The following is a 26206-nucleotide window of genomic DNA, read 5'->3' on the forward strand; positions in this document are numbered from 1 at the left end:
CCAATCAGGACAAAAATCCCGCACGTTGGACTTAATCCTAGCTCTGTAGAAGTTGGGGCAGCTCCATCTGCCGCAACGCAATTGAGCCGGAAATGCTCTGGTTTGCCGCAGGAAGTCAATATCTTCAGGTGCAATGTAGCTCCAATGGCAACATTCATCTGGAAGCTGGTACCCGCATTCATGTGTATATTATTATATCCTTTTGAAATAAAAATATGCAAGTCTCCAGTAAAAATTGTTTTTACTTTGGTTGGCAGACATATGGTAACAATGATGTCAACATACAACTGTTTACTACCAAAACAACAAAAGTCTAATTACAACTAAACAAATTAGCAACACTGTTGGAATCTGTTGTGAGATTAAAAAGTAATTTAATTAATGTTTAGCAACATTTTTTGCACAATCGAAGTGAGTACTAGGCTTTAACTAAAATATTTTTAAAATTGAAATAAAACAACAACAAATTTAAGTTTCAACAATATGTTTCTTTGTTTTCAAAATGTATTTTCCAATGTTAATATTATTTGTATTTATCATTTTTTTATGTTTGCCTTGAGTTAATATTAAGAAACTACACTCTCATTACACTTTAGCTTTAAGTTAAATATCACTTAATAATTAATAATTATTGTTATTATTATTATTATTAATATTATATGTAATATTGTATATATGCAAGTATATGTATTTATGTTTATAGGTTACATTATCTTCATCTTCTTTTTCTCTTTAGTTTTTGTTGCATGATGTACGAAAGAATATATGTTTGTGGTTTTTCTCTTGTTTTGTTTGTTTTTCTAGTAATAAATTTTGTATAAGCGCTTTATTAAAAATTAATATTCTTGTTTGTTTTAAAATGTTCTTTGTCAAATTTGTTGATAAATTTTCATGGCTAAATAAGAATGTGTTTTTTAGAAAGGAAATCATTCTATAATCTTTTCAACTATTGCCTTTTTTAGTTTGTGTTATTTTACTGTGGTTTTAGCGGTTTTCTTTTCTCTAGCAATATCGTGGCGGGACATTTTTTTTATATATAAAAATTATACTGGAGTATGTTTGACTTTTTTGAATAAGAATAAGCCATAAAGCAAACATTATCCAGTATTGCTACTAACAAAAACAAAAAAAAAAACATAAAAATTATTTTAACGTATTTGGCTTTAAGTTAATATAATCAATAATCATTTATTTGTTTGTATGATAAACCGCTTAAAATATTACTTTTATAGTTAAAAAACAATTCACAATTATTTTTTTTTATAAAAAAAATCATCATCCAATTTTTTTTTAAACCTCTCTCTACAATCTTACAAAACGAAAGAAATTGATTTCTACTAGGCATTTAAAAAAAAAAACTACTGCAAATCTATATAATTTACATGGTCTGCAAATTGCAATAGTGTTCTCTAACTCTTGTCCGATTAAAATAGAGAATGAAGTTGCTTTGGAAAAATTGAAGTTACAAAGAAGTAGTTGGTTGAGACAAAATTGTTTGGTGGTTTTATTTTTGCTGGGTGTTTCTGTATTACAATAAATAAAATTTGTTTATAGATTTTGTTTGGTTTTGTTTTTAAGTTTGTGGTAAATTATAAATTCCTTTGCACTAAATTTAGAATTAAAATTAAACAATAATCACGTAAGGTAAGCATTACTCACTAACGAGAGCCATTTCACGAGCAGCAGTTGTGTTTTGTGTTAAAGAAACAGCTGTTGTTGTTGTTGTTGACAGGTCTGTGGTTGTGGGCTCATCATCTGTGGTGGATTTTTGAAAACTATCACAATTACCGCTTATCACATCTTTTGCATCTTCATCCTCCTCCTCTTCTTCGGCTGGACTGTTTTCTTCACCATCTTCTTCGGCTTCATCGGCAAACGATATTTCGGCCTGATTGGCGTAATTCGAGGCTTTAATACCCTGTTCTATGACAATTTGCGATGAAACCGCATCGGTTTCATTTTGCGTTGTGGAGCTGGAGGAGGCATTCGATGCGGTGGTGGTAGCTGGCACTTCTTCCTCGGGTATATCTTCGATCAGACTGCGACTGCCTGAGCCAACCGATGGCGATTTGTTGTCAGAATCCTCGGTGTCGGTGGTCTCTTTACGCTGCAACGCTGGATCTGTAGCACGAAGAGAACTTTCCGAACCTCCAACACCTTCCCCGCTTGGCCGCAGTACCAAATATAGAAGTATATCGGACAAGGAGATAATACCAATAACTTTACGATTTTCATCGACCACCACTAGACGATGCACCTCAGCGCGAACAATACGCTCAAGTATGGTGTATAATGTTTCATCCAAATTGCAGCATTGAACACCCTCAAACCATTCATTGCGATGTTCGTTGGCTTTGCGTAGGGACACATCAAGGTCGTTGTATGTTTTCTCGGCCGCAAGGTTCTGCAAGAAGAAAAATGAAAAAAAAAGAAATAAATAAAATTGTTATGAGTTTAGAATTTTTGATTGGCCTTCCCCATTCCCCCTACTTCTCCTCTCAATGAGAAACACCTCTATATGATCTGGCAATGCAAGTGCATCTTATTTCTATAGAAATAAGAGGCACTGGTATCCCTACTGGAAATGTGTAGTCAATTACCCTATATCTATATCTTGATATAGCCCCCATATAGAACGATGAGCCGATTTAAGGTCTTAGGCCCATAAAAGCCACATTTAGTTTCTGATTTTGCTGAAATTTGGGACAGTGAGTTGTGTTAGGCCCTTCGACATCCTTCTTCAATTTGTCCCAGATCGGTCCAGATTTGGATATAGCTGTCATATAGACCGATCCGCCGATTTAGGGTCTTAGGCCCATAAAAGCCACATTTACTATCAGATTTTGCTGAAATATAGAGGCTGAAGAAGTCAAGATGATCGGTATATATGCCAGCTATACCAGGTTATGAACCGATTTAAACCATGCGTAGCACAGTTGTTGGAAGTGATACCACAAAACCACGTGCGGAATTACAGCCAAATCGGATAATAATTGCGCCCTCTAAAAGCTGAAGAATTCAAGACTCTTGACCGGTTTATATCGGTCCAATAGTCCATGTTTGATATATGTAGCTGCTATATAAACCGATCTTGGGCCTTGACTTCTTCAGCTTTTAGAAAGCGCAATTCTCGTCCGATTTGAATGAAATTTTGCACGTAGTGTTGTGGTGTCACTTCCAACAGATGTGTTAAGTATGATTCAAATCGGTTCATAATCTGGAATAGCTGTTATATAACCGATCTTGGATCTTGACTTCTTGAGCCCATAGAGCGCGCAATTCTCATCCCATTTGGCTGAAATTTCGCATGAGGTATTTTGTTATGACTTCCAATAACTGTGCTATAGCGTAATTCGGTACCTAACCTGATATAGCTGCCATATAAACCGATCTGGGATTTTGACTTCTTGAGTCTCTAGAGGGCGCAATTCTCATCCGATTTGGAAGAAATTTTGTACAACGGCTTCTCTGATTACCTTCAACATACGTGTCTAATATGGTCTGTATCGATCAAAAGCTTTATACAGCTCCCTTATAAACCGATCTCCGGATTTTCAGCATTCATTTATGGTCCGAATGGGACTATAACTCAATATAGCTCCAAAAGAACAACAGTTCTTATTCAATATTCTTGCTTAAGAAGATATGCTGCGCGTAGAACTCCACAAATGCGATCTATGTTGGAGGGTATATAAGATTCGGCCCAGCCGAACTTAGCACGCTCTTACTTGTTTTTTTAATTTTCTTCCGACATTTCGGTAGGAATTCTGAACGATATCTGAACTGTGTGTCGTATGTTTTTGCCTTTTTGTGCTTGCTTTTTTCGCATATTTATTTGTTTGAACCCTTAGAAATTTTTGTTCGGACAGTTCTGATGGAATTCGGAACGATTTCTCAACTCTGTGCCTGATTATTTGTTGTCTTTTTTTGTGCTTGCTTTTTTATGCCACATTTTTTTACCGGTAAAAATTTTTCCCGACTTTTCGAAAGGAGAAGGTTGTCGAATGGTTTTGTCTTTTTTGAGCTTGCTTGTTTGCACATTTTTGTTCGTGAACCATTGTATGCCTCTGTAGCACAGAGTGTAGCATGCTTGCCTATGACGCTGAGTACTAGGTTCGAATCCTGGCAAGAACAGCAGAAAAAAATTTATTGGTGATTATTTCATGCTGCCGAGATTTGTGAGGAACTATGCCATATAAAAACATCTCTCGTTCGGACTCGTCTATAGAAAGGAGATTCTTAATGGAATATTCAAGAACAAATTTGCAATTTGAACTGTCGGAAAACAGTGCAAGAATTCTTTCAGGAAACAACATCCGAATTCAACAAATGTTTTTGATCTATTTTGTTCGCATTAAATTTTCATTAATTAGCATGTACTTACAATGACATCAAACTTGGCATAAATATCCACAAGACGGCCTTCGGTATCTACCAAGGGTAAGGCTGAAACTCTTCTCTCTACGAATTTCTTTAAAGCTGTTAGTATGCTAGTATTCTCATCGGCCGTTTCGATATTATTGTAGGTGCCAATTTTTAAATCACGCAATTTCTTTTGCATATAAGACGGCTTGGGCAACTCATTAATCTGTAATTATACAACAAAACAACAATAATAACAAGGCCTATTGTAAACAAATATCAATTATTCTACTTACATATAAAAAGAGGAACCTTAAGATACGTTTATGTGTCAATATATAGAGAACATTGCCTGTCGCTGGATCGATGACTGGTAATCGATGTATACGGTTGTGTATGAGTATCTTGATGGCATCGTACAGTGAAGCATCTGGTCCGATGCTGACCAAGGGCATTACTTCTTTGTGCAAAACACCTAAAGGGGGAAGAAATAAAAAAAACATTTTTAATAAAAAAAATCAACATTCTAAGTCTCATAGGTTAGTTGATGCATACTTCTCCATGTATCCAATTTGTGCTCCTCCAATTGTTCCATTGAGGCATTCGGTGATTTATAATACATTCTTAAGATTTTTATAAAATCTGTTATGGTCAACATTCCCACAAATTGTTGCTTTTGCGAATCCCACAGAGGAGCAGCACGGACTCCATTATAGACCAAAGCATAGAAGGCCTTTTTCACCAATAATTGTGTGTCGAAAACTACCAATTTTGCTGATGTTGGTATAAGATCGTAACATTTGTGAAAACGGAAAAATTTTACAAATATTTGGGAATCATCTTCTTCTGCAAAGAGACAAAGAAAAAAACAAAAAGAGTTGGGTGTTAAAAACTGAACAAACAAACATGCCCAAAGTGATAAGAAATAAACGAAAAAAATTTGAGCAACAGGTAGGTTGAGGAATGAACCAAGATCTTGTGATTGAACAAAGAAGTTCACGCGAAAGAACACAGAAGTTCTTTTGAATAAACAAAGAAGATCTTGTGAATGAACAAAGAAGTTTTCGTGAAAGAACAAAGAAGTTCTCGTAAATGAACAAAGATCTTGTGAATGAACAAATAAGTTATCGTGAATGAACAAAGAACTTGTGAATGAACAATGATCTTGTGAATGAACATAAGTTCCCTAAAAACTCTCTTTCTTAAAATTTGCCAAAGGCATCTTCCATCAATTGATCGAATTTTTGGTAACAAAATCTTCAATCATATTGGTTCAAAGGAAAAAAATTAAACTTTATCTTATCTGCAAACAATTGATCTGTTGTCCACTTGTTTTTTGTTTATATTCATTGTTTGTTTAATTGTTCTCTTATGATGGCATATTTTCTCAATGTTCATGAAAGCCTTTTCCCTTGATGTTTTTGCCAAGTGACTGACCTGTAACTAGTAATCCCTGTGGCGAAAGAGCGAGACCTCTGATCGATTTCCATTAGTTATTCTAAATTCATCCTGGTGGGATGATCTATACAACTCTCAAAGTTGTTTTAGATAAGCTTTTCCGATAACACGTACAACCGAGAATACTGTAGGTCAGTTCGCATACTTTAACAGGAAAAAATTGCCAGTAAACATTTGCAGGAGAGTAAGGACAACCCTTACTCTCTTTCGTTATTTATTTGAATTAAACAGCTGGTTTCCATAAAAAAGCTGTTCGATGCTACAAATTTTTGCTGGGAAAAAACCTCAGCCTTCAATTTTGCATACCTATTGAACTATCGAATATAATCTAGTATGATTTTTTGACTGTAGAACAGATAGGCTTCTACAGCCTTAAAACTCCATATGGGTGCTATATCTAAATTTGAACCAATTTTTATGAAAATTTTGAAAAAAATGGGAGATATACTAAATCTGAATCGATTTTGTTAAAAATCAATAGCATTTTTCCTTGGGCCAAAAAAGAGACTTGTGCAAAATTTCCTGACAATCGGACGATAAATGCGACCTTTAACTTGATCACAAGAATACATGGGCAGACAGACGGGCATAGCTAAATCGAATCAGGAAGTGATTCTATGCCGATCGGTATACTTAGCAATGGATTTAGCTCTTCTCCTAAGCGTTGCAAACAAATGCACAAAGTTATAATACCCTGTACCACAGTGGTGGTGTAGATTGTACCCTACAACGCCGGCAATGGTTTCAAGTGTTGCCACTTGGTTTTTTTGTCAACTGTTCGCCGACGTTTTTTTTTATATGGAGTTTGACAGCATTCCGCTTGAAACGCTGAACAGAATACTCAGCTTAAAGCTGGAGTTACATACTTACTTGAGGAATCTTATGAGCCCACATGCGTTCTTTGATTGAGTGACATACAATGCGGCTTTTGCTGCATACGAATTTCTAAAAATCAGCTTATTTATGTCATCTTCAAAGTTAATTTTAGTGGAAATTGGCAATATGACTGCAAAACAATTTTTGAACAGTAAACATATTCAAATCACACGTTTTGCGCCCTGAAACGCATTCAAAGTGGAGAGTTGGTTAGTCTGGCTTATTCCGTCAGATGAGTGCCTTCATTTGTTGTGCAACTCATACAATACAAAACAACCTATTTAAATTTTTTCTGACATGCACGCGTAAGTACGCATAAGTGGTGCGCGTGGTAGGTAACTCCACCTTTAAGCATAGTACTGACTTCATTCACAACGAAAATGTCTATTAAATTATTGCGAAATCCGATGGACACTTTTCTTTGTTAGAACACAAACGAAAGTCAAACAACAACGCACAATAAAGACAACAGTATTGAAACTGAGTTGATTCGGCCCACTTTGTGAGCATTTAATTACATTTGCGATTAAAATTGTGCGAAATTTATCCTGATGCAGCGACATGTCGCTACTATTTTGCTCATAGAACTCAGTACCACTTGTACGGAATGCGTTCGCATTATCTTCGTCACCATTTTTTTTATAGTGCGTTTTGTTCGTGTGAAAAGTCGAAGTCAGTACTAGGTTTAACAAGGTAATGTTTTTTGTGTGTATGTTAATGTGAATCTGCAATAAGCATGGTGTGTCTGCAAATGGTGAATCTGAAATCGAAGAAGTACCATCATAATACAATAGTTTCAGATCAGATGGTACCAGCTCAGGATCCACTAATAAAAGGTTTCATCGCTTGCAGAAATTCAAAAGTGGAAAGGCCTCATATATGTTTAAAATGGAAAGGTAATTTAAATTGTGTCGACTTCATGTAAAATTTACTTACTATTTTGAACACTTTTCTTTAAAATATCGGCTAGACAACGCTTCCAGGATTCCGAAACTTGTTCGAATTCTTTAATACTTTCTAGCGGATAGATACCATACCAACTATCTGGTGATTTCTGACCGGCTCCGATAACCAAACGGCCGGCATGATTTGAATAGAAATGAAGTTGTAACATGCGGATCCAATCGAACTTGTTTCGATGGAACTAACACTAATGGCGTAGTTGACGAATATGAACACCTAAGGTCGTTAGAAAAAATTACGGCGAATCGTTTTAGGGTTTGACAAACGCCTTCTGACAACTGACTTGAGGAGAAAACGGATGATTGTGAAATTACACGAGAGAAATGTTGCAGCAGCATTACCGTCGTTGTGCAAAACTAAATAGCAATCAAAATGAAAAACAATTGTCTACGGCGCTTACGATGACAGCGTCGGCGGCATTAACGAGGATAATGGCGAATCTCTAATACCACAATTAAGATTTTATTGTTGGGAATTGGCGAATTTAAAACATTTTCGTTGGCTGAATTTATTTTGTGTTTAGTGAGCATCTCACCACACGAAGACGATGATTTCTCGGGATGTGGTGATGTTTTTTTTTTTTCATTTTATTTTTTTTTTTTGAAAATTGCAAAAAAAATCTTTTATTTTTCTTTGTATGATTTCATTCGACTGCATAGCGCTGGGATTCTAATCAATTAAGCCATGTGAACCTTTGCAAACATCGATGGGGCCAATAAATTTTTGCAAATGAGACACTATAAACAAGTTTATTTGTTGTTAGTCAGAGAACCATTGAGGTTTGCGAAAAAACAATAAATTAAGTCGCTGCTCTATGATGATGATGAGTATTAAAAGTTGAGATGTCAATTGATACAGTTTCAGAGTCTTATTGTTCATCTTTAGGCAAAGTAATGTGCGAAAAGAGTGTATCTGGTAACTCTGTAAAAACTTAAGAGAAAAAAATATATTTAAGCAAAACCTTAAATCATCAGATGGTCTATATGACAACGCGGAAATCCATGTAAAATCTGTATACATATTGCTGTCTTCATTGCTTCTAGCCAAAAAAATTTAATTGACATTTCATTTTTCATCAGTTACTAGCTCTTTTGATTTTGATGAATCGTTTTATATATCGAAAATCTTCCCTTTTTGCTCGGATTACACTTTAAACCAACCCTTGAGTGACGCGAAAAATTCGTCCGAGGTAGACAAACAGGCTATAGATGTGTTGCCTTATAAAGTAGGATAATCATTCGCATATGCCAGAATAACATATAATTTTTACCTAAGTCCCGTATACACTTAGAGACTCAAGAAATAAATATCAAGTAAACTGCTAGTTTGAGCAATAAAGTGAGTATTGATTTCCTGTTTCATAGTGAAATACCCATATTTTTGACGATAACTTTTTTGAAACATTACAAAAATCTCACTGATAACATAATGATTTTATTAACATTTTATCATAAATAACGAGGGAATGTCCTAACAAATGAAATCAGAGAGTTTTTTTGCTTAAAAAACTATTATTTAAAGAAGTAAAAGAAGTAATCGTGAAAAAATACCAATTTTCACTATGAAACACCTATAGCTATTAAAAATGAAAAATTATATTTGAAATCAAAAATTGTATCTGAGGAAAAATTAAAATGAGTTTAAATATTCCCATTCAAAATCAAGACTATTCCCTGAGTCTCAACTTCACTACTAACAGCTGGTATATGCATGCATATTCTGGCCGATTAGTTCTCATTTACGCTTATTTATCTGTTTGTAAATTAATTATAGCCACCACGTATGAGGTAATAATTTATAAGAAATTTTGCCAAAAAATTTTCAAGCAAGGCGCGCGAATGTTGGTGATTTTTTTTTTTTTGAAAAAATGTATTAAAATTCTATATGAAGTAGAAAATTCATTTAATAATTGTTTGTGGCTAATTAATCTGTTGGCATTGGAAATCTATGTAATTTTTCTTCGTCAGGTACAATCAAAAGGTGGGACAGGGCAACAGATGTGGACAATACGGTGTTAGCCTTAAAATTTGAGCTGCATCATCATCTTCACTACCCTTTAGTCTGGCAGTTTTATATTCTGTCTTTGACGCCATAAGGAATTTATTTTCTGTTTGTCTTTTGTTTTATGTGAGACAGCCAAATGAGAGATAGCTTAGTGCCCAAGTGAATATTTCGAAAGTTTATGGGGGTATTTTTGTGTTTTGATTAACTTTATGTAGATGTACCGTTTGATTAGATGCATTAAACAGAAATATTATATTTATCGTATATGTTTTATTTGGCCCTCTACCAAAATCATCACAGTTGTTGTGGTTCACTTGATTCATATATCATTGTGGTGCCAACAAAACGTTTTCGAATTTTTTCCCGTTTTCAAAAATTGATTTAAACTCTGGGCTGATTGCAGCATCGTTTGCTGCAAAGTCTAAAATAATTTTTGTTTTTAAAAATAACATGCTTTTGTTAAGATATTTTGTAGCATCTCTAAGGAATTTTGACAATTTATTTTCAAGTAATTATCAGATATAGTCATAAATCATGAAATATGTTAAACTTAATTCGATATGGTGTGCTTTTTTTCTAAAATTCTAAGTTAATCTTTAAAAATGATCCCTGCTGTTTCGGTCTCTATAAAATATTATTCAAAGCACTACTATTTTTCTTCATAACTGTCATATAGATGAACCTTCTGATTGGACTTTTTGAATTCGATTGAATTCGGAACAGTTAACTTAATTATGTTTGAAATAATATATATATTCTATAACACAAAAAAAAAAAACATTTATAATGCCTGTCTGCCTTGGCACAAGTCATTTTGGTTAGCTTTGGCTTTGTTATTTTAAACTTATGGGATGGCGTCTGGAATCTACGGTCATGGTTTCATTTAAAAAAAATTTTTTTGGTTTGCCTGTTTGTTTTTTCTCTTAGCCATATTTAGAAATTGAATTCTTGGGTGATTTTGCAATTGATTGATTCAATTCGATATTTAAAACATTTGTGGACTTGTTCAATCGCACAAGTATACATACATATGTATATGTCCACCTAACAATTGTTGTAATGACGTTGAATGATGTGTCTGTTTTTTTTTTTATCTTTGGGACAGAACATCAAAAAAGATACCCCCCTCTGCCATATAAAAACATAACCAATACCGAAAATCTAAAATATTTTTGGTTGATGATAGATCTGTTTATTGGTATGACTAATTATATGATCATTTTGCAAATGGTCAATTCCTTTGAATTCTCATTTATCAGTGCAAGCAAGATTTGTTTGTACAAATGTGTCAAGCTTTTTTGTTTTGCCAAAAAATTTAAGATTTTAGAATTTTGATAATAAAAAAAGTTCAAAAATTTCACAAGCCTGTCTAACTAGGCACGCTTGACAATTTACTTTCTTGGATAAAAAAAGCTGTTAAAAAAAAACTTAAATATTAGGGCTTATATCTATAGTATAACAGTCAACTTATCTTTTTACGACTATTGAACGCCATTAAATAAACTTGTTAAGCTCAAAATCTCTTGCGATTATTAGATTGCATAAAATATATGCCAAATATATTTAAAAAACTACGCTTTATATTTACGGTATAACAGTTAACACACCTACACAAAAATTCAAGAGATCTTTAGATAAACTTTTTTGAAAATTTATTCATTGACATAGCAAAAAGTAAAATAAAATTAACTACTTTACTTGAGTTTTACCGATTATATTACCAGTACAATAGTTGACGCCTATATAAAAAAAGTGTTATACTGATGTATTTACATAAACAATTTTAGTTCCAGTTTTTTTAAAAAATTATAAGGCAAAATTTGGTTAAAAATTTGTATGGGTTTTCGTATTTGTATTTTTATTATGAATGTTTAACATAATAAAAATTATGTTTAACAATCATGTGTTGATGAGTATATCACTATTTTTGCACTCTTGTATTGAATTGATTATTTACTATTTTTACTAATTTTGAAAAATATTCAAAATTTAAAAGTATTTAAAAAAATATTTTTGTATAAAACTAAGACACTTCTTGATAATTCTGCTAACTGTTATACTGTTAATTTGACCATGACTTTTGCATTAAGGAACAGCTGGGATATTTCCTTTATATCAATGAGTGATCTTCGACTCAAGTTTGAGCTCATAATCAAGGATATTATTGTCGGCTCTGAACGGCGTGCCGCAGAAATTAGTAGAGTTTAGTCACTTAGTAGAGTTGAACACAGCTGATTACCTCACAAATGTAGCCAGCACTAGAAGGTGATAACCAGCGCTGAAAATGGATTTGAGCGTTATATTGGGATATAGCCATGACATAACTACCAGGTAGTGTACCGTAAACATCTAAGTACAATTTTTTCTCGCGTAATGCACTATCTGTCAACGAGTTTTGGTTGTGTGTGTATTATGGTTAAGAACGATAACACACAACAACAACGAAAAATGGCGCGAACTAGCAACATACACAAAATCAGAGTTGCGCTAATCACAGATTTTGACAGATAGTGCACTCAATATTTTGTTATTGGGCAACTGCCACTATCTGTAAATGAATATATCTTAGATATAGCCTATGTTTAAGCTAGTTTGTGTTAAACCACGATGCTGTAACAAACCCTTTGCATAGGAGCTATTGTGAATGATCGCTATCAATTTGCCAACATCAGCTGGGCATAAATACATTTGTTTTACATACTCTCTTTTTTCTGTTAGATTTCTGTTTTTCTTTTTGTGTTGTTGCTAAATTTATCCATGTCAAGCAACTGATATAAAAAGAAAAAATAATGCGTAAATTTGCAATATGCTGAATTTTGTAAGAGAAAAAATTTAACTGACTTTTGTTAACATTCACAATAGGCAGATTTTGACAATCTTAGTGGGGTCCACTTTATGTTTTTGTAAGTGATATAACCTTCTTTTAACCTTCTGCATGTTTGTTAAAAAAATGCGGCAAAGGTTAATGAAAAGTAATTCAACTCAATCCATCGGTCATCGAGACGCAAGTCAATGTATCATTTCGTAGTACGAAGCGTAGTACGAGCGCATTCATTGAGAAGCCAGTGGAAGCCTTTGGCTCATAAGGAATATTGTTCACCCGCGTCTAATAAAACGACAATCGGTTTCACAAAAGATACATGTCTATAAAACAAATTAAAGTGTGCAAGTTCGGCCGGGCCGAAACTTATATACCCTCCACCATGGATTGCGTTTGTAAAGTTCTTTGCCCAGTAGCTCTTTATAGGAAAACAAAGGATAATGGATAAAAATTGTCATACTCTTGGAGGCATATCAGATTATGGCCCGACTGAGGCCATACTTAGTTTAGTAAAAGTCATTGAGCAAAATTTCAGCCAAATCGGATAAGAATTTCGCCTTTTAGGGACTCAAGAAGTAATATCGGATGATCGGATGATTATATGGGAGCAATATCCGCTTAAAGACCGATTCAGACCATATTTGGTACTCATGTTGAAGGTCATTGGAGAAGTCGTTGTACAAAATTTAAGCCAAATAGGGTAATAATTGCGCCCTTTATAGGTTAAGAAGTATACTCGGGAGATCATTTTATATGGGAGTTATATCAGGTTATGAACTGATTTGAACCATACTTGGCAAAGTTATTGGTCAAGTCAAGTCAAAGCAATAGACTTCTTGCAAAATTTTAGCCAAATCGGATATAAATTGAGCTATCTAGAGGCTCAAGACGTCTAGATCCAAGATTGGTTTATGTCTGTTTGAGGTCATGGCAAAACAATCCATACAAAATTTCAGCCAAATCGGTTAAAAATTGCGCCATCTAGAGACTAAAGAAGTCAAGATCAGAGATCGGTTTATATGGCAGCTATATCAAAATATAGGCCGATATGGCCCATATACTATCGCAAACGACCTACACCGCTCTGTTCATATTTGACGTACATAAAGAAAATCATTCTCACGCAATCAACTCTGTTTCAATGGTGTTGACTTTGTTGTGTGATGTTGGTTGACTTTTCGTTATTATATGGCGAGGAATAGTGCATCGGTTTTCAATCAATTAATATACAATTTCGGTGCGTATGAACTTAGTACTAGGCTTTATTAAAACATTTCTCCTCTATCATTTGAAAGGTATTGCGATGTTTAAAGCGATCTACTAGGTGCAACGGTAGCAATTATAAGTGCAGATTTATGTACTTATGTTTTACATCCGTCTCTGGGATTGCCATGGCATGTTTTTCACAATTAGGTGTGCTTTTCACATCTATTGTGAAAAAAAATTTCAGCGGTGGGTTTCCCCTCCTAATGCTGACAACATTTGTGAGGTACCGTGCCATGTAAAACTTTTGTCCAAAGAGGTGTCGCACTGCGGCACGCTGTTCGGACTCGGCTATAAAAAGGAGGCCCCATACAATTGAGCTTAAAACTTGAATCGGACTGCACTCATTGATATATAGGAAGTTTGCCCCTGTTCCTTAGTGGAATGTTCATGGGCAAAATTTGTATTTGTATTCAGATATTGTCCGGCTGCAGACCGTTGGGTTCTGTTTCTTTTACAAAAAAAAAAAACCTTTTTTTAAGTTAGGCAGAAAGTGTTTGCTGTAATAGCATTTGATTGGTTTCCCAAATCGAAGTTTCGTTTGGCACCACACCAAACTCATCGGTAGGATCTGTTAAAAAGGCATGTCTTCTATACTGAGACTATGCTCCTAAGAGCAAGAAAGAAAACAAACACTCCACTTCATATATTTGTGCCAAAAAGAAGACATACAACTATTACAACAACAAAACACACTTGCCCAACTGCCAACAATCGTCGATTGCTAAAAGAGTAAGTTTTCAATGTAAGCATATTGCCGCTTACACTGTTTGCGGCGTGCCGTTCCGTTCATTCACACGTTTTCCGCATAATTCTACCCCTCAATAGTTTATAAACTGTACTATAAATTAATTTCCATTTAACGAAAGGAAAACATTAATCATCTGTAACAATGTTGCCCGCACCCTGAAATATGTATGTGCAATTGCCTAAGGATGCCAATAAATCTTACGTCTAATTTGCAAATGAGTCCGTCACCTCCCAATTAAAACGTTTAAATCGTATACTAATGCTATACAAAATTGAAAAAGAAAACAAAAGATGGCATAAAGACAAAAAACAGAAAGCCCCAAGCAGCAATGCGGATGAAATTATTTCCGAGCAATTTATTTAAGCAAACATAATAAATTTTTAATAAAGTCGAAAAACAATGAATGTTGGCTAAATGAAAATTCTTCGTTTGAATCGTACAAACAATAACAGATTACACACAAATCCAACAGTATTTAGGCTATAATCAAATGTTATTTGATTGTGAGCAGGAGGGGGAGGAGGATTTATGAAAAAAGCTAAAAACTGCGCGAGAGAAAGAGAGAGTAAGAAAGTATAACAAGAAATCTTCCAAAAGTGCGTGGCTACCTCAGTGGCTGTTGTTTCTTTCTGCTCTTTGCCAAGAGCAGGAGCCGTAGCAGGAGAATTAAAAGAAAAACATAAACAAAAAAAATATAATTGCTGCGGCGTGGCAAAAAATAAAAAGACGACGAGTGCCAAACTCACGCCCACAAATACCATCATATAGGATATATGCAATAAATTATTATGTTTACACTTGTGTTTAAACAAGTAGCAGACTTGAGAAATTAAATTATTGTAGCCAAATAACCCAAAAGTACAAAAAAACATTTTATGAATTATCGATTGTCCCACCATCTTGTCTAGGTACTTTTTTGGTCGGTGAAAATAAAGTTAACTTTAACCAGCAGAGACATAACCCCATTCACTTAGTACCGCTTTGCTATGAGCTTAGCTGAGCTATGCTAACAATCGAACAGAAAATATCTAAAAATAAAATCAATATAAAAATGTTGTTAAAAAATTAACTAACAACGCAGGATTTACTGAATAAGGTGAAGCCAGGCGAGGATTGGCATTGAGGATGTCAATTTTCTCTCTTTTTAGATTCATTCTTTGTTTACGTTTTCTCCTATTTGATGACATTTTTATCCACTATCCACCTATTCACTTTATGTTTTCGCAAGTGAACTAACCATCTATTAGTGAACAACGCAAAAAAAAAAAAAAATAACGAACAGACCTACAAACAACACTAAAAAGTTTTAACCTTATGGTGCAAAAATTGGGAGGGATGCGGCATACCCACTTATAGTGAAAGAACCTTTCGATGCCTACATTCCTCCCAGTTAGAACTTTTTGGTTTTTGTAGGTCCGTCCATTACGCAGTTCTTACGTTGTGAGTACATTTTGTACAAAGTTCGAAGTGATTGTGAATTTTTTTTTCATTATTCTTTCTTGATTTTATTTTTTAGACCTGTTCTGCTATATTTATAGCATAGCTCTGCTAACAGAGCGCTGCTAGGTGAATGGGTTTGTGTCTCTGCTAGTAAGCATTAACTTTATATTCACGAACATTCCTTTTGTGACGTTATGTGTTCCGTAGTGATGCCATATATCATGGAAATTTTCTTCCAACTTTGCTTTTGTTTCAGATTCGTTTTGTCAGGATACATATCTCCTACAGAACCATTGCTGTCGTTTCGATGACTTCCCTATTAAATGGGTATCACCGAGTGCGTTTTTTCGCCCATGTCTAAATTCAGCTTCGCTTTCTTCCAGTTTATTCCTTGGCAGTTCTCTGGCTTTTTTTAACCAAGTTATCCATAATCTTATTTTCCTTATTTTATGTCTATGGTGTAGATGTGCTTCAAACGTATGTGTCGTATGTGCTTTAACCATAGTGAACTCCTTTCCACAACTTTGACTGTTGACTTTATTTCCTTATTTTATGTCGTGCATTTCCCGGCCATGTCATTAATTCGGATCGTATTGCCATGAAAGGCTTCGAATTCTGTAAGTTAATCATCGGAAACTCTTTGTCTCCAATATTGCCATGGTATGCTTTTCGCAAGTTTGCCAACTGAAAATATACTATCTATTGTGAATGACATAGCAAAGACTTCATTGCCCATTAAAACCTATAGCTAACTCCTTCAACATAGTAAAAAATGTTTGAAGGTTTTTTGCACACTCACACTCACTCTTGAATGTGACACTTCTAGTTCAATTTTCTATTTCATCTTAAGATCACAACGATAACTTTGATTATATAGTGAACTGGCAGATCTTTTTATAGGATTATCATTGAGACCTTAAGTTTTAAGCCATATGCCACTCCCAAAACTTTATTGGTTTTCCTGCAAGGAATCATTACATCCCTTCTCCTAAGAAGCATTATAATTGCTGTATTTTATTTTAATACTGTATAGAGAAGACGTGAAGGCCAAAAATAAAACGTAAAAAAAGTTTCCAGTGGAAGTCTGTTTGTTTGATATGAAGTGGTAACGCCGTTTGCCAACCTGTCCAAAACAAAACGAGAAAAAAAGTGCAAAATTTATAACTAAAATTTGCAAAGCATGTGTGGGCATAGCAGTCAAATACAATTTATTAAGATTTGTGCACCAAATTGTATAAATAATTGGATTTAATTTTATTTTACAATTCACAATAGAGTTATTTCTGCAAATGGCCAAACATATTTGTGAAAAACATATGTTGGCAATCCTGACAACAGATGTTCTAAACAAGCCTACACTGGTAATTTTCCCAGAACTTCCTTTGTCCTGGATAGATGTTATTTTAATACAAATTTTATTGCTCTGCACATATACTACTAAAATAAAACACAGATAATATCGTTTGCCCATAGAAGGATTGAAACTTATTAATTTGTATGAGGCTGCAAACCACGACCAATCAACCGAGTGAAAAATAACAACAATGCTATGAAAAATAACAGCAATCCGTCGACCGAACGAAGGCACACGAGCTGCCTATACTATCCGTGTGCTTCCGATCGGGTTTCCTATGCCTGGGGCATATAAATTTATATGCGGTTGTGTGTTGTTGCCCATCTATGGTCTAAAAATTGACTAAGTATGCGGTCGCCACAGTCGCCACATTTAAGGCCCGCTAAAATGTCAGTGCATACTATGGAGTACACAATCCTCTTATACAGCTGTTTCTACAAGTTTTTCCTTAATCTTTTGTGCAAAACATGTGAGCTATGCAAATAAATAATATTTTTCTAGGTTATTCACAATTGATGTATTTCTTCAGTTAGCCACAGTTATTTTTGCAGACAATCCTGCAGACAAATGTACTACAAAAGCAGGGTACTCTGTTGTTGTAGCCTAAAAATAACATTTAACATTTTCATTCACAAATTTTTATATTAAGTTTGACAGTTTTTCACTTGAAAAGAAGAACTGCGTATCAACCATAATCGTATACAGTATATACAGGGTAGCTGACATGAAGTGTTACCAAGTTATCACTGGTATATCTGTAAAACAAGTACCGAAAGTACTTGCTTGTGTTTATTAAAAAAAGAAATTTATTCGTATTGCAGTTCAAGCCTAATTGTGTGATTGCGCTATATTTGGCGGTAAAATCACAACCGGATATTGTTGACGAACTCAAACACCTCAAAGTAAACAAAATGATTGGGTATCGCAAAAGAAATTGATATAGTGCAATTTGCATACTCCCAAAACGATCGTTCCTAATTAAGCAAGCGCTCATAAGAGAATTTGAGCCCACGAACGGCCACCCGAAGAAATTTTCCATCTCCAGTGATGGTATGGGCAGTTGCTACCGTCGATGACCGCTCTCCAATCGTTTTCATCGTGCCTGGCATCAAAGTCAATTGCACTTATTAACGCGAAAGCATTTGGGAATTTGCTTAAGAGCCGTGACCACAGCAAATGTAAACCAAGTATGGCTAAAAAACCGTGTTCCGCATTTCATTTCATCCACACAGTGGCTGTCCAAATCGCCAGATGCAATTCCGATGGAATTTTCTATTTGAGCCAGCAAGGTAAGGACTGAAAAATATATCAGTATGGATGCGTTGAAGAAAGCCATTGTACGTGATTTGTACTCGTGATTATATCGAAAAAAGTGAATGGACTTTGAAAACAAAATATTTTCAAACAAAAAATTTTGGTCTTTTGACTTAGAAAAACTTCGAGTCAGCTAACCTGTACGGTCAAAAATTTAAGTTGGCTATCCAGTTTAGCTTCATTCAAGATTTTAATAAGAGATTATTATAAAAATACTAATATTCAAGAAATTTTTTTAATTTAATTTTCTACCCCATGATACTGTTATAGTAATTCACATAGCTCATACGTCACCATATGCAAATAATTAATATGACTCATACGCCAACATATCTTGCAGCAAATAAATCATACGCAGAAACTTAATAGGCCAAAGAATAACAATGTTTAAATTAAATCAAACAAAAAGAAATTTTTAATACCATACTATAATGCGGTTATTTTTAAAAAACTCCTATTTTTCTCTGCTTAGAAAAAAGTCATCAAGTCTTATTAAGAGAAAGGAAGTATTGGATTAAATTTCCCAAGAAATCATTGTCATCATGTCTAGTTTAAATTCGCCGCTGTATTTTTTTGTTTTTTAGGTAGTATCTACACACAAGCGGATAGAAAATAATTGAAACTAATTCAAATTCATTTACAAGTTAATCAAACAAAAATTAAGTGAGAAGATAAATTGCAGCAGGAAAAAAGAAACGCGCCACGCCGTCCATCAGTAGCAGCCGCGAGACACACGCGAAAGTTTTTTTCTAACAATAATAACAATAAAATGGTCGAGTATTTTTCTCTCTTTATTCAAAAATTTGATTGAGTTGTTAACGGTAAGTTAATATTTTTTTTTTTGAAACACCTTTATATTTTGTTTCTAACTGTTATAGAGTTTTTTTATTGATTTTTTATATACATTTATTATTTTAATTATTATTTATTGCACATTGGCCCATATTTTCTTTGAATTAAAATTTTAATTTTTCTTTTAATATTTCTATAAGGCCATTAAAAATAAAATTTTTATGTTATTTTTTCAATGGGCGTCGTTTTTGCATAGAGTAGGGAAAGAGGTAGGTTGTGGAATAGAATTAATTTCGTTTGTATTTTATATAATACATTTTTCACACGCGTATATTTTCACATTTGGCTCACGGTATCGCTCTAAACATCTCGAAAATTCAAAACAAACTGAAAATAAATTGTTTTCAGCATCAATGTTGGCGATTTTTTGTTGATTTGTTTTTGTATTCAACACAGTTCTCACTGTGGTCTGCCCGATCATGGGAGAGAGATTAGACGTTGGCTAGGTGGTAGGTGGTGGGTGGAAGGTTGGTTGGCTGTTTGGCAGACTAACCATACGATGGCGACAAAATAGACAAAAAACATTCTATCCAATTTGAGGTGAATTTAAGTTCCTTAGGCGAACTTGGGCGAATTTCACTTTCTCAGTTGTGAGATGTTTTGCAAAAACAGCACTGGGGGTCTTGAAAAGATGACGATTTTCATTAATACAAAAATTCTACGAAAAAACTAAAATGAATGGTGACAAGCAATAATCAACCCCAACATCAAGAAGAGGCTTGAAGAGACCACTATCAACATGAGGGGATATGCCCAATGCATGTACTTTACCAGAAATTGAAAGAAAAACAATAATTTGTTTTCATTGCTAAATTATAGATTTAGTAAAACATGTACACGTATAATGCAATGTTACAACGGAAGGTGCAAGGTCTTCGAAATACCCATATCACCCTTATGTGACGCCATGATTGCCTATGATCGTTAATGCGCATAATAAGTTATGCTGGTAAAAACCAAGTGACCAAAAGCATAGGTAATTTGGCAACAAAATTTTTCATTTGAAACTCATTCAAGCGTTTAAAATAAAAGTATCAATCCATATTATTTTTGTTTTTTATTGACCTACTTGTTGAATAGTAATTAAAATGTTTTATATATATGAGTGCAGATCAGTTGAGTTTAGTTCTCTTGCCCTTCAACAAATAACTATCAATCCCATGGCAGCCGGTTGTACGTACCGGATTGACCCGATGGAGTTCTTAATAGGCAAGGGCTGCCAAATCAGTGTATAACACACTGCTACAACAACAACAAGAACAACAAATAACTATGCCCAATTAGTTTAACCATGATTGGTAACTCCAAATTTTACTTGTTGTTACATTGACGCAAATACTCCAAAGTTTCAGTACTGTATGTTCCAGTACATTGAACATTGTATGGAAATGACATTGAGTACAACCAAGTTCTGAAAACGTATCCATAAAAGGCTTATGTAGTAAAGCTGTTTCCGGGATTGCCATGGTATGATTTTCCAAAACAAGTTTGACCAACTAAAGAAATACATCTATTGTTATTATCGTTAAGTATAAGCCTAGGGATCACTATTACAAGGTTAAGTCATTTGTCGAAAACAAAAGAGCAAAGGCGCGCCGTGAACATTAATGATCTTTCTTTCCTCTATTTCTTCCATTTTTGCTGTAAGAGCAAACAAATTTCTCTATTATTTCAATCCTCTTTGGTAAATCTATCTCTTAGATTGTCATGATATATTTTTCACAAATAAGTTTGACTAACTGAGTAAATGCGTCTATTGTGAATGGTATAGCAGAATTGGAACCAATTATTCATGAAATGTCGTAGAAAACCTCAACAAATGTTATTTAGTTGCAATGCCACAGGTTTGCAAAAATTTCACTTTTTATCCCGAATTGCTTTGCCTTGCCCTGCATGTATTTGTTGAGTTTTATTTTTATCTTTAGATTTTGCTTTTCCAGTGCCGTTTTTATTGGGACCATCGTGATGCATAGGCATGACTAAGCTGGACTCCCGGTAAATCTTCTTTAATGCTGGTGCCAATTGTCGGACCAAAATAGTTGGCTTTGAAGATGTCAACTTGTTCTCTTTTTACATTCATCCTTTGTTTACATTTTCTCCCAAGGCGTATTCATAAGGTGGCCGCATCGGCGAATTCCTACAACAAAGCATCTTTTTTGGAAACTTAATATGTGAACATTTGTATTGAGGGAGAAGAAACTTCGATTCGCCGTGACATATAAAACCAACGGCAAATTTGCTTCAATCAATCAGAGCAAGAAGATAGGAGTTTATTAATATTTGAGTGTCAAGCAAGAAAAAACCAATTTAAAAATGTTGGAAATTCCCATTAGCTCTAGTAGCTCCCAGAAAACCATCAAGATGGCCAGTTTTTACTATTATTGTAGCTATAAAATAGCTACCAAGTGCAGACCATGTGAGTGAAGATAAATTCCGAATTTAACTAGTGGAGACACAAACCACTGACTTAACAGTCCTCTGTTACTGCCATTAGCAGAGCACTGTTAAGGAACTTTGTAGGCAATTAATTAATAAAAAAAAAGGATTTGTTCATAAAAAGGAAATTTCAAAACACAAAAAACCAAAAAAAGATCTAGAAAATAATAAGGTGATCCAACATTAAAATTTAGTTCCCTCAATAACCGCAAGACGTACTAACAAGATAAAGAAGATTGTAAAATTGATTGATCCACTGTGCACAAATGGAAAATAGTAAGGCGATGAGACCGGTCTCAAATGAGAGCTAGGGAAGCCTAGTTTCTTATACATATGCACATATTTTCCAAATAATCGTCTAACTATCGAATTTTTGAGAAAAAATTGAAAAAATCGCTACAAGACCTCAAAAATCTATTTTGCGTGAACCACTGTGCAAAAATGGAAAAAGTTGATACTTTGAAACCGGTGTCAAACGACAGCTTATGAAGTCTAGTTTCTAATCCAAAAGGGCCTATATTCCAAATCATCGTCTAACTATCGAATTTTTGAGAAAAAATTGAAAAAATCGCTACAAGACCTCAAAAATCTATTTTGCGTGAACCACTGTGCAAAAATGGAAAAAGTAGATACTTTGAAACCGGTGTCAAACGACAGCTTATGAAGTCTAGTTTCTAATCCAAAAGGGCCTATATTCCAAATCATCGTCTAACTATCGAATTTTTGAGAAAAACTTGAAAAAAATCGCTACAAGACCTCAAAAATCTATTTTGTGTGAACCACTGTGCAAAAATGGAAAAAGTTGATACTTTGAAACCGGTGTCAAACGACAGCTTATGAAGTCTAGTTTCTAAGCCAAAAGGGCTTATATTCCAAATAATCGTCTAACTATCGAATTTTTGAGAAAAACTTGAAAAAAATCGCTACAAGACCTCAAAAATCTATTTTGTGTGAACCACTGTGCAAAAATGGAAAAAGTTGATACTTTGAAACCGGTGTCAAACGACAGCTTATGAAGTCTAGTTTCTAAGCCAAAAGGGCTTATATTCCAAATAATCGTCTAACTATCGAATTTTTGAGAAAAACTTGAAAAAAATCGCTACAAGACCTCAAAAATCTATTTTGTGTGAACCACTGTGCAAAAATGGAAAAAGTTGATACTTTGAAACCGGTGTCAAACGACAGCTTATGAAGTCTAGTTTCTAAGCCAAAAGGGCTTATATTCCAAATAATCGTCTAACTATCGAATTTTTGAGAAAAACTTGAAAAAAATCGCTACAAGACCTCAAAAATCTATTTTGTGTGAACCACTGTGCAAAAATGGAAAAAGTTGATACTTTGAAACCGGTGTCAAACGACAGCTTATGAAGTCTAGTTTCTAAGCCAAAAGGGCTTATATTCCAAATAATCGTCTAACTATCGAATTTTTGAGAAAAACTTGAAAAAAATCGCTACAAGACCTCAAAAATCTATTTTGTGTGAACCACTGTGCAAAAATGGAAAAAGTTGATACTTTGAAACCGGTGTCAAACGACAGCTTATGAAGTCTAGTTTCTAAGCCAAAAGGGCTTATATTCCAAATAATCGTCTAACTATCGAATTTTTGAGAAAAACTTGAAAAAAATCGCTACAAGACCTCAAAAATCTATTTTGTGTGAACCACTGTGCAAAAATGGAAAAAGTTGATACTTTGAAACCGGTGTCAAACGACAGCTTATGAAGTCTAGTTTCTAATCCAAAAGGGCCTATATTCCAAATCATCGTCTAACTATCGAATTTTTGAGAAAAACTTGAAAAAAATCGCTACAAGACCTCAAAAATCTATTTTGCGTGAACCACTGTGCAAAAATGGAAAAAGTTGATACTTTGAAACCGGTGTCAAACGACAGCTTATGAAGTCTAGTTTCTAACCCAAAAGGGTCTATATTCCAAATCATCGTCTAACTATCGAATTTTTGAGAAAAACTTGAAAAAAATCGCTACAAGACCTCAAAAATCTATTTTGTGTGAACCACTGTGCAAAAATGGAAAAAGTTGATACTTTGAAACCGGTGTCAAACGACAGCTTATGAAGTCTAGTTTCTAAGCAAAAAGGGCTTATATTCCAAATAATCGTCTAACTATCGAATTTTTGAGAAAAACTTGAAAAAAATCGCTACAAGACCTCAAAAATCTATTTTGTGTGAACCACTGTGCAAAAATGGAAAAAGTTGATACTTTGAAACCGGTGTCAAACGACAGCTTATGAAGTCTAGTTTCTAATCCAAAAGGGCCTATATTCCAAATAATCGTCTAACTATCGAATTTTTGAGAAAAACTTGAAAAAAATCGCTACAAGACCTCAAAAATCTATTTTGCGTGAACCACTGTGCAAAAATGGAAAAAGTTGATACTTTGAAACCGGTGTCAAACGACAGCTTATGAAGTCTAGTTTCTAATCCAAAAGGGCCTATATTCCAAATCATAGTCTAACTATCGAATTTTTGAGAAAAACTTGAAAAAAATCGCTACAAGACCTCAAAAATCTATTTTGTGTGAACCACTGTGCAAAAATGGAAAAAGTTGATACTTTGAAACCGGTGTCAAACGACAGCTTATGAAGTCTAGTTTCTAATCCAAAAGGGCCTATATTCCAAATAATCGTCTAACTATCGAATTTTTCAAAAAAACTTGAAAAAATTCGCTACAAGACTTCATAAGCTGTCGTTTGAGACCGGTTTCAAAGTATCAACTTTTTCCATTTTTGCACAGTGGTTCACGCAAAATAGATTTTTGAGGTCTTGTAGCGATTTTTTTCAAGTTTTTCTCAAAAATTCGATAGTTAGACGATTATTTGGAATATAAGGCCTTTTTGCTTAGAAACTAGACTTCATAAGCTGTCGTTTGACACCGGTTTCAAAGTATCAACTTTTTCCATTTTTGCACAGTGGTTCACACAAAATAGATTTTTGAGGTCTTGTAGCGATTTTTTTCAAGTTTTTCTCAAAAATTCGATAGTTAGACGATGATTTGGAATATAGGCCCTTTTGGGTTAGAAACTAGACTTCATAAGCTGTCGTTTGACACCGGTTTCAAAGTATCAACTTTTTCCATTTTTGCACAGTGGTTCACGCAAAATAGATTTTTGAGGTCTTGTAGCGATTTTTTTCAAGTTTTTCTCAAAAATTCGATAGTTAGACGATGATTTGGAATATAGGCCCTTTTGGATTAGAAACTAGACTTCATAAGCTGTCGTTTGACACCGGTTTCAAAGTATCAACTTTTTCCATTTTTGCACAGTGGTTCACACAAAATAGATTTTTGAGGTCTTGTAGCGATTTTTTTCAAGTTTTTCTCAAAAATTCGATAGTTAGACGATTATTTGGAATATAAGCCCTTTTGGCTTAGAAACTAGACTTCATAAGCTGTCGTTTGACACCGGTTTCAAAGTATCAACTTTTTCCATTTTTGCACAGTGGTTCACACAAAATAGATTTTTGAGGTCTTGTAGCGATTTTTTTCAAGTTTTTCTCAAAAATTCGATAGTTAGACGATTATTTGGAATATAAGCCCTTTTGGCTTAGAAACTAGACTTCATAAGCTGTCGTTTGACACCGGTTTCAAAGTATCAACTTTTTCCATTTTTGCACAGTGGTTCACACAAAATAGATTTTTGAGGTCTTGTAGCGATTTTTTTCAAGTTTTTCTCAAAAATTCGATAGTTAGACGATTATTTGGAATATAAGCCCTTTTGGCTTAGAAACTAGACTTCATAAGCTGTCGTTTGACACCGGTTTCAAAGTATCAACTTTTTCCATTTTTGCACAGTGGTTCACACAAAATAGATTTTTGAGGTCTTGTAGCGATTTTTTTCAAGTTTTTCTCAAAAATTCGATAGTTAGACGATGATTTGGAATATAGGCCCTTTTGGATTAGAAACTAGACTTCATAAGCTGTCGTTTGACACCGGTTTCAAAGTATCTACTTTTTCCATTTTTGCACAGTGGTTCACGCAAAATAGATTTTTGAGGTCTTGTAGCGATTTTTTCAATTTTTTCTCAAAAATTCGATAGTTAGACGATTATTTGGAAAATATGTGCATATGTATAAGAAACTAGGCTTCCCTAGCTCTCATTTGAGACCGGTCTCATCGCCTTACTATTTTCCATTTGTGCACAGTGGATCAATCAATTTTACAATCTTCTTTATCTTGTTAGTACGTCTTGCGGTTATTGAGGGAACTAAATTTTAATGTTGGATCACCTTATTATTTTCTAGATCTTTTTTTGGTTTTTTGTGTTTTGAAATTTCCTTTTTATGAACAAATCCTTTT

At 34.2% G+C, this 26206-nt stretch overlaps 1 protein-coding gene across 12 annotated transcripts in view; it reads right to left on the reverse strand.

The window, feature by feature from the left end:
* Window positions 1-467: 467 nt before the first annotated feature.
* Window positions 468-26206, reverse strand: part of LOC106090612 (5'-AMP-activated protein kinase subunit gamma-1) — a 295359-nt gene continuing 269620 nt past the window's right edge. For 10 of the 12 annotated variants that reach the window (XM_059362920.1, XM_059362921.1, XM_013256885.2 and 7 more), the window contains 4 exons: window positions 4918-5208; window positions 4659-4837; window positions 4385-4588; window positions 468-2404 (listed from right to left, as the gene is read on the reverse strand). In XM_059362920.1, the coding sequence (XP_059218903.1) occupies window positions 1652-2404; window positions 4385-4588; window positions 4659-4837; window positions 4918-5208 (1427 nt within the window). In that variant the 3' untranslated portion in view covers window positions 468-1651. Of the gene's footprint in view, window positions 2405-4384; window positions 4589-4658; window positions 4838-4917; window positions 5209-7632; window positions 8016-19247; window positions 19398-19713; window positions 19732-26206 lie in introns of those variants that run through there. The other 2 variants (XM_059362927.1, XM_059362928.1) reach the window with 2 other exon arrangements.

Source organism: Stomoxys calcitrans, chromosome 2 (genome assembly GCF_963082655.1).
Source record: "Stomoxys calcitrans chromosome 2, idStoCalc2.1, whole genome shotgun sequence".
NCBI lineage: Eukaryota > Metazoa > Arthropoda > Insecta > Diptera > Muscidae > Stomoxys > Stomoxys calcitrans.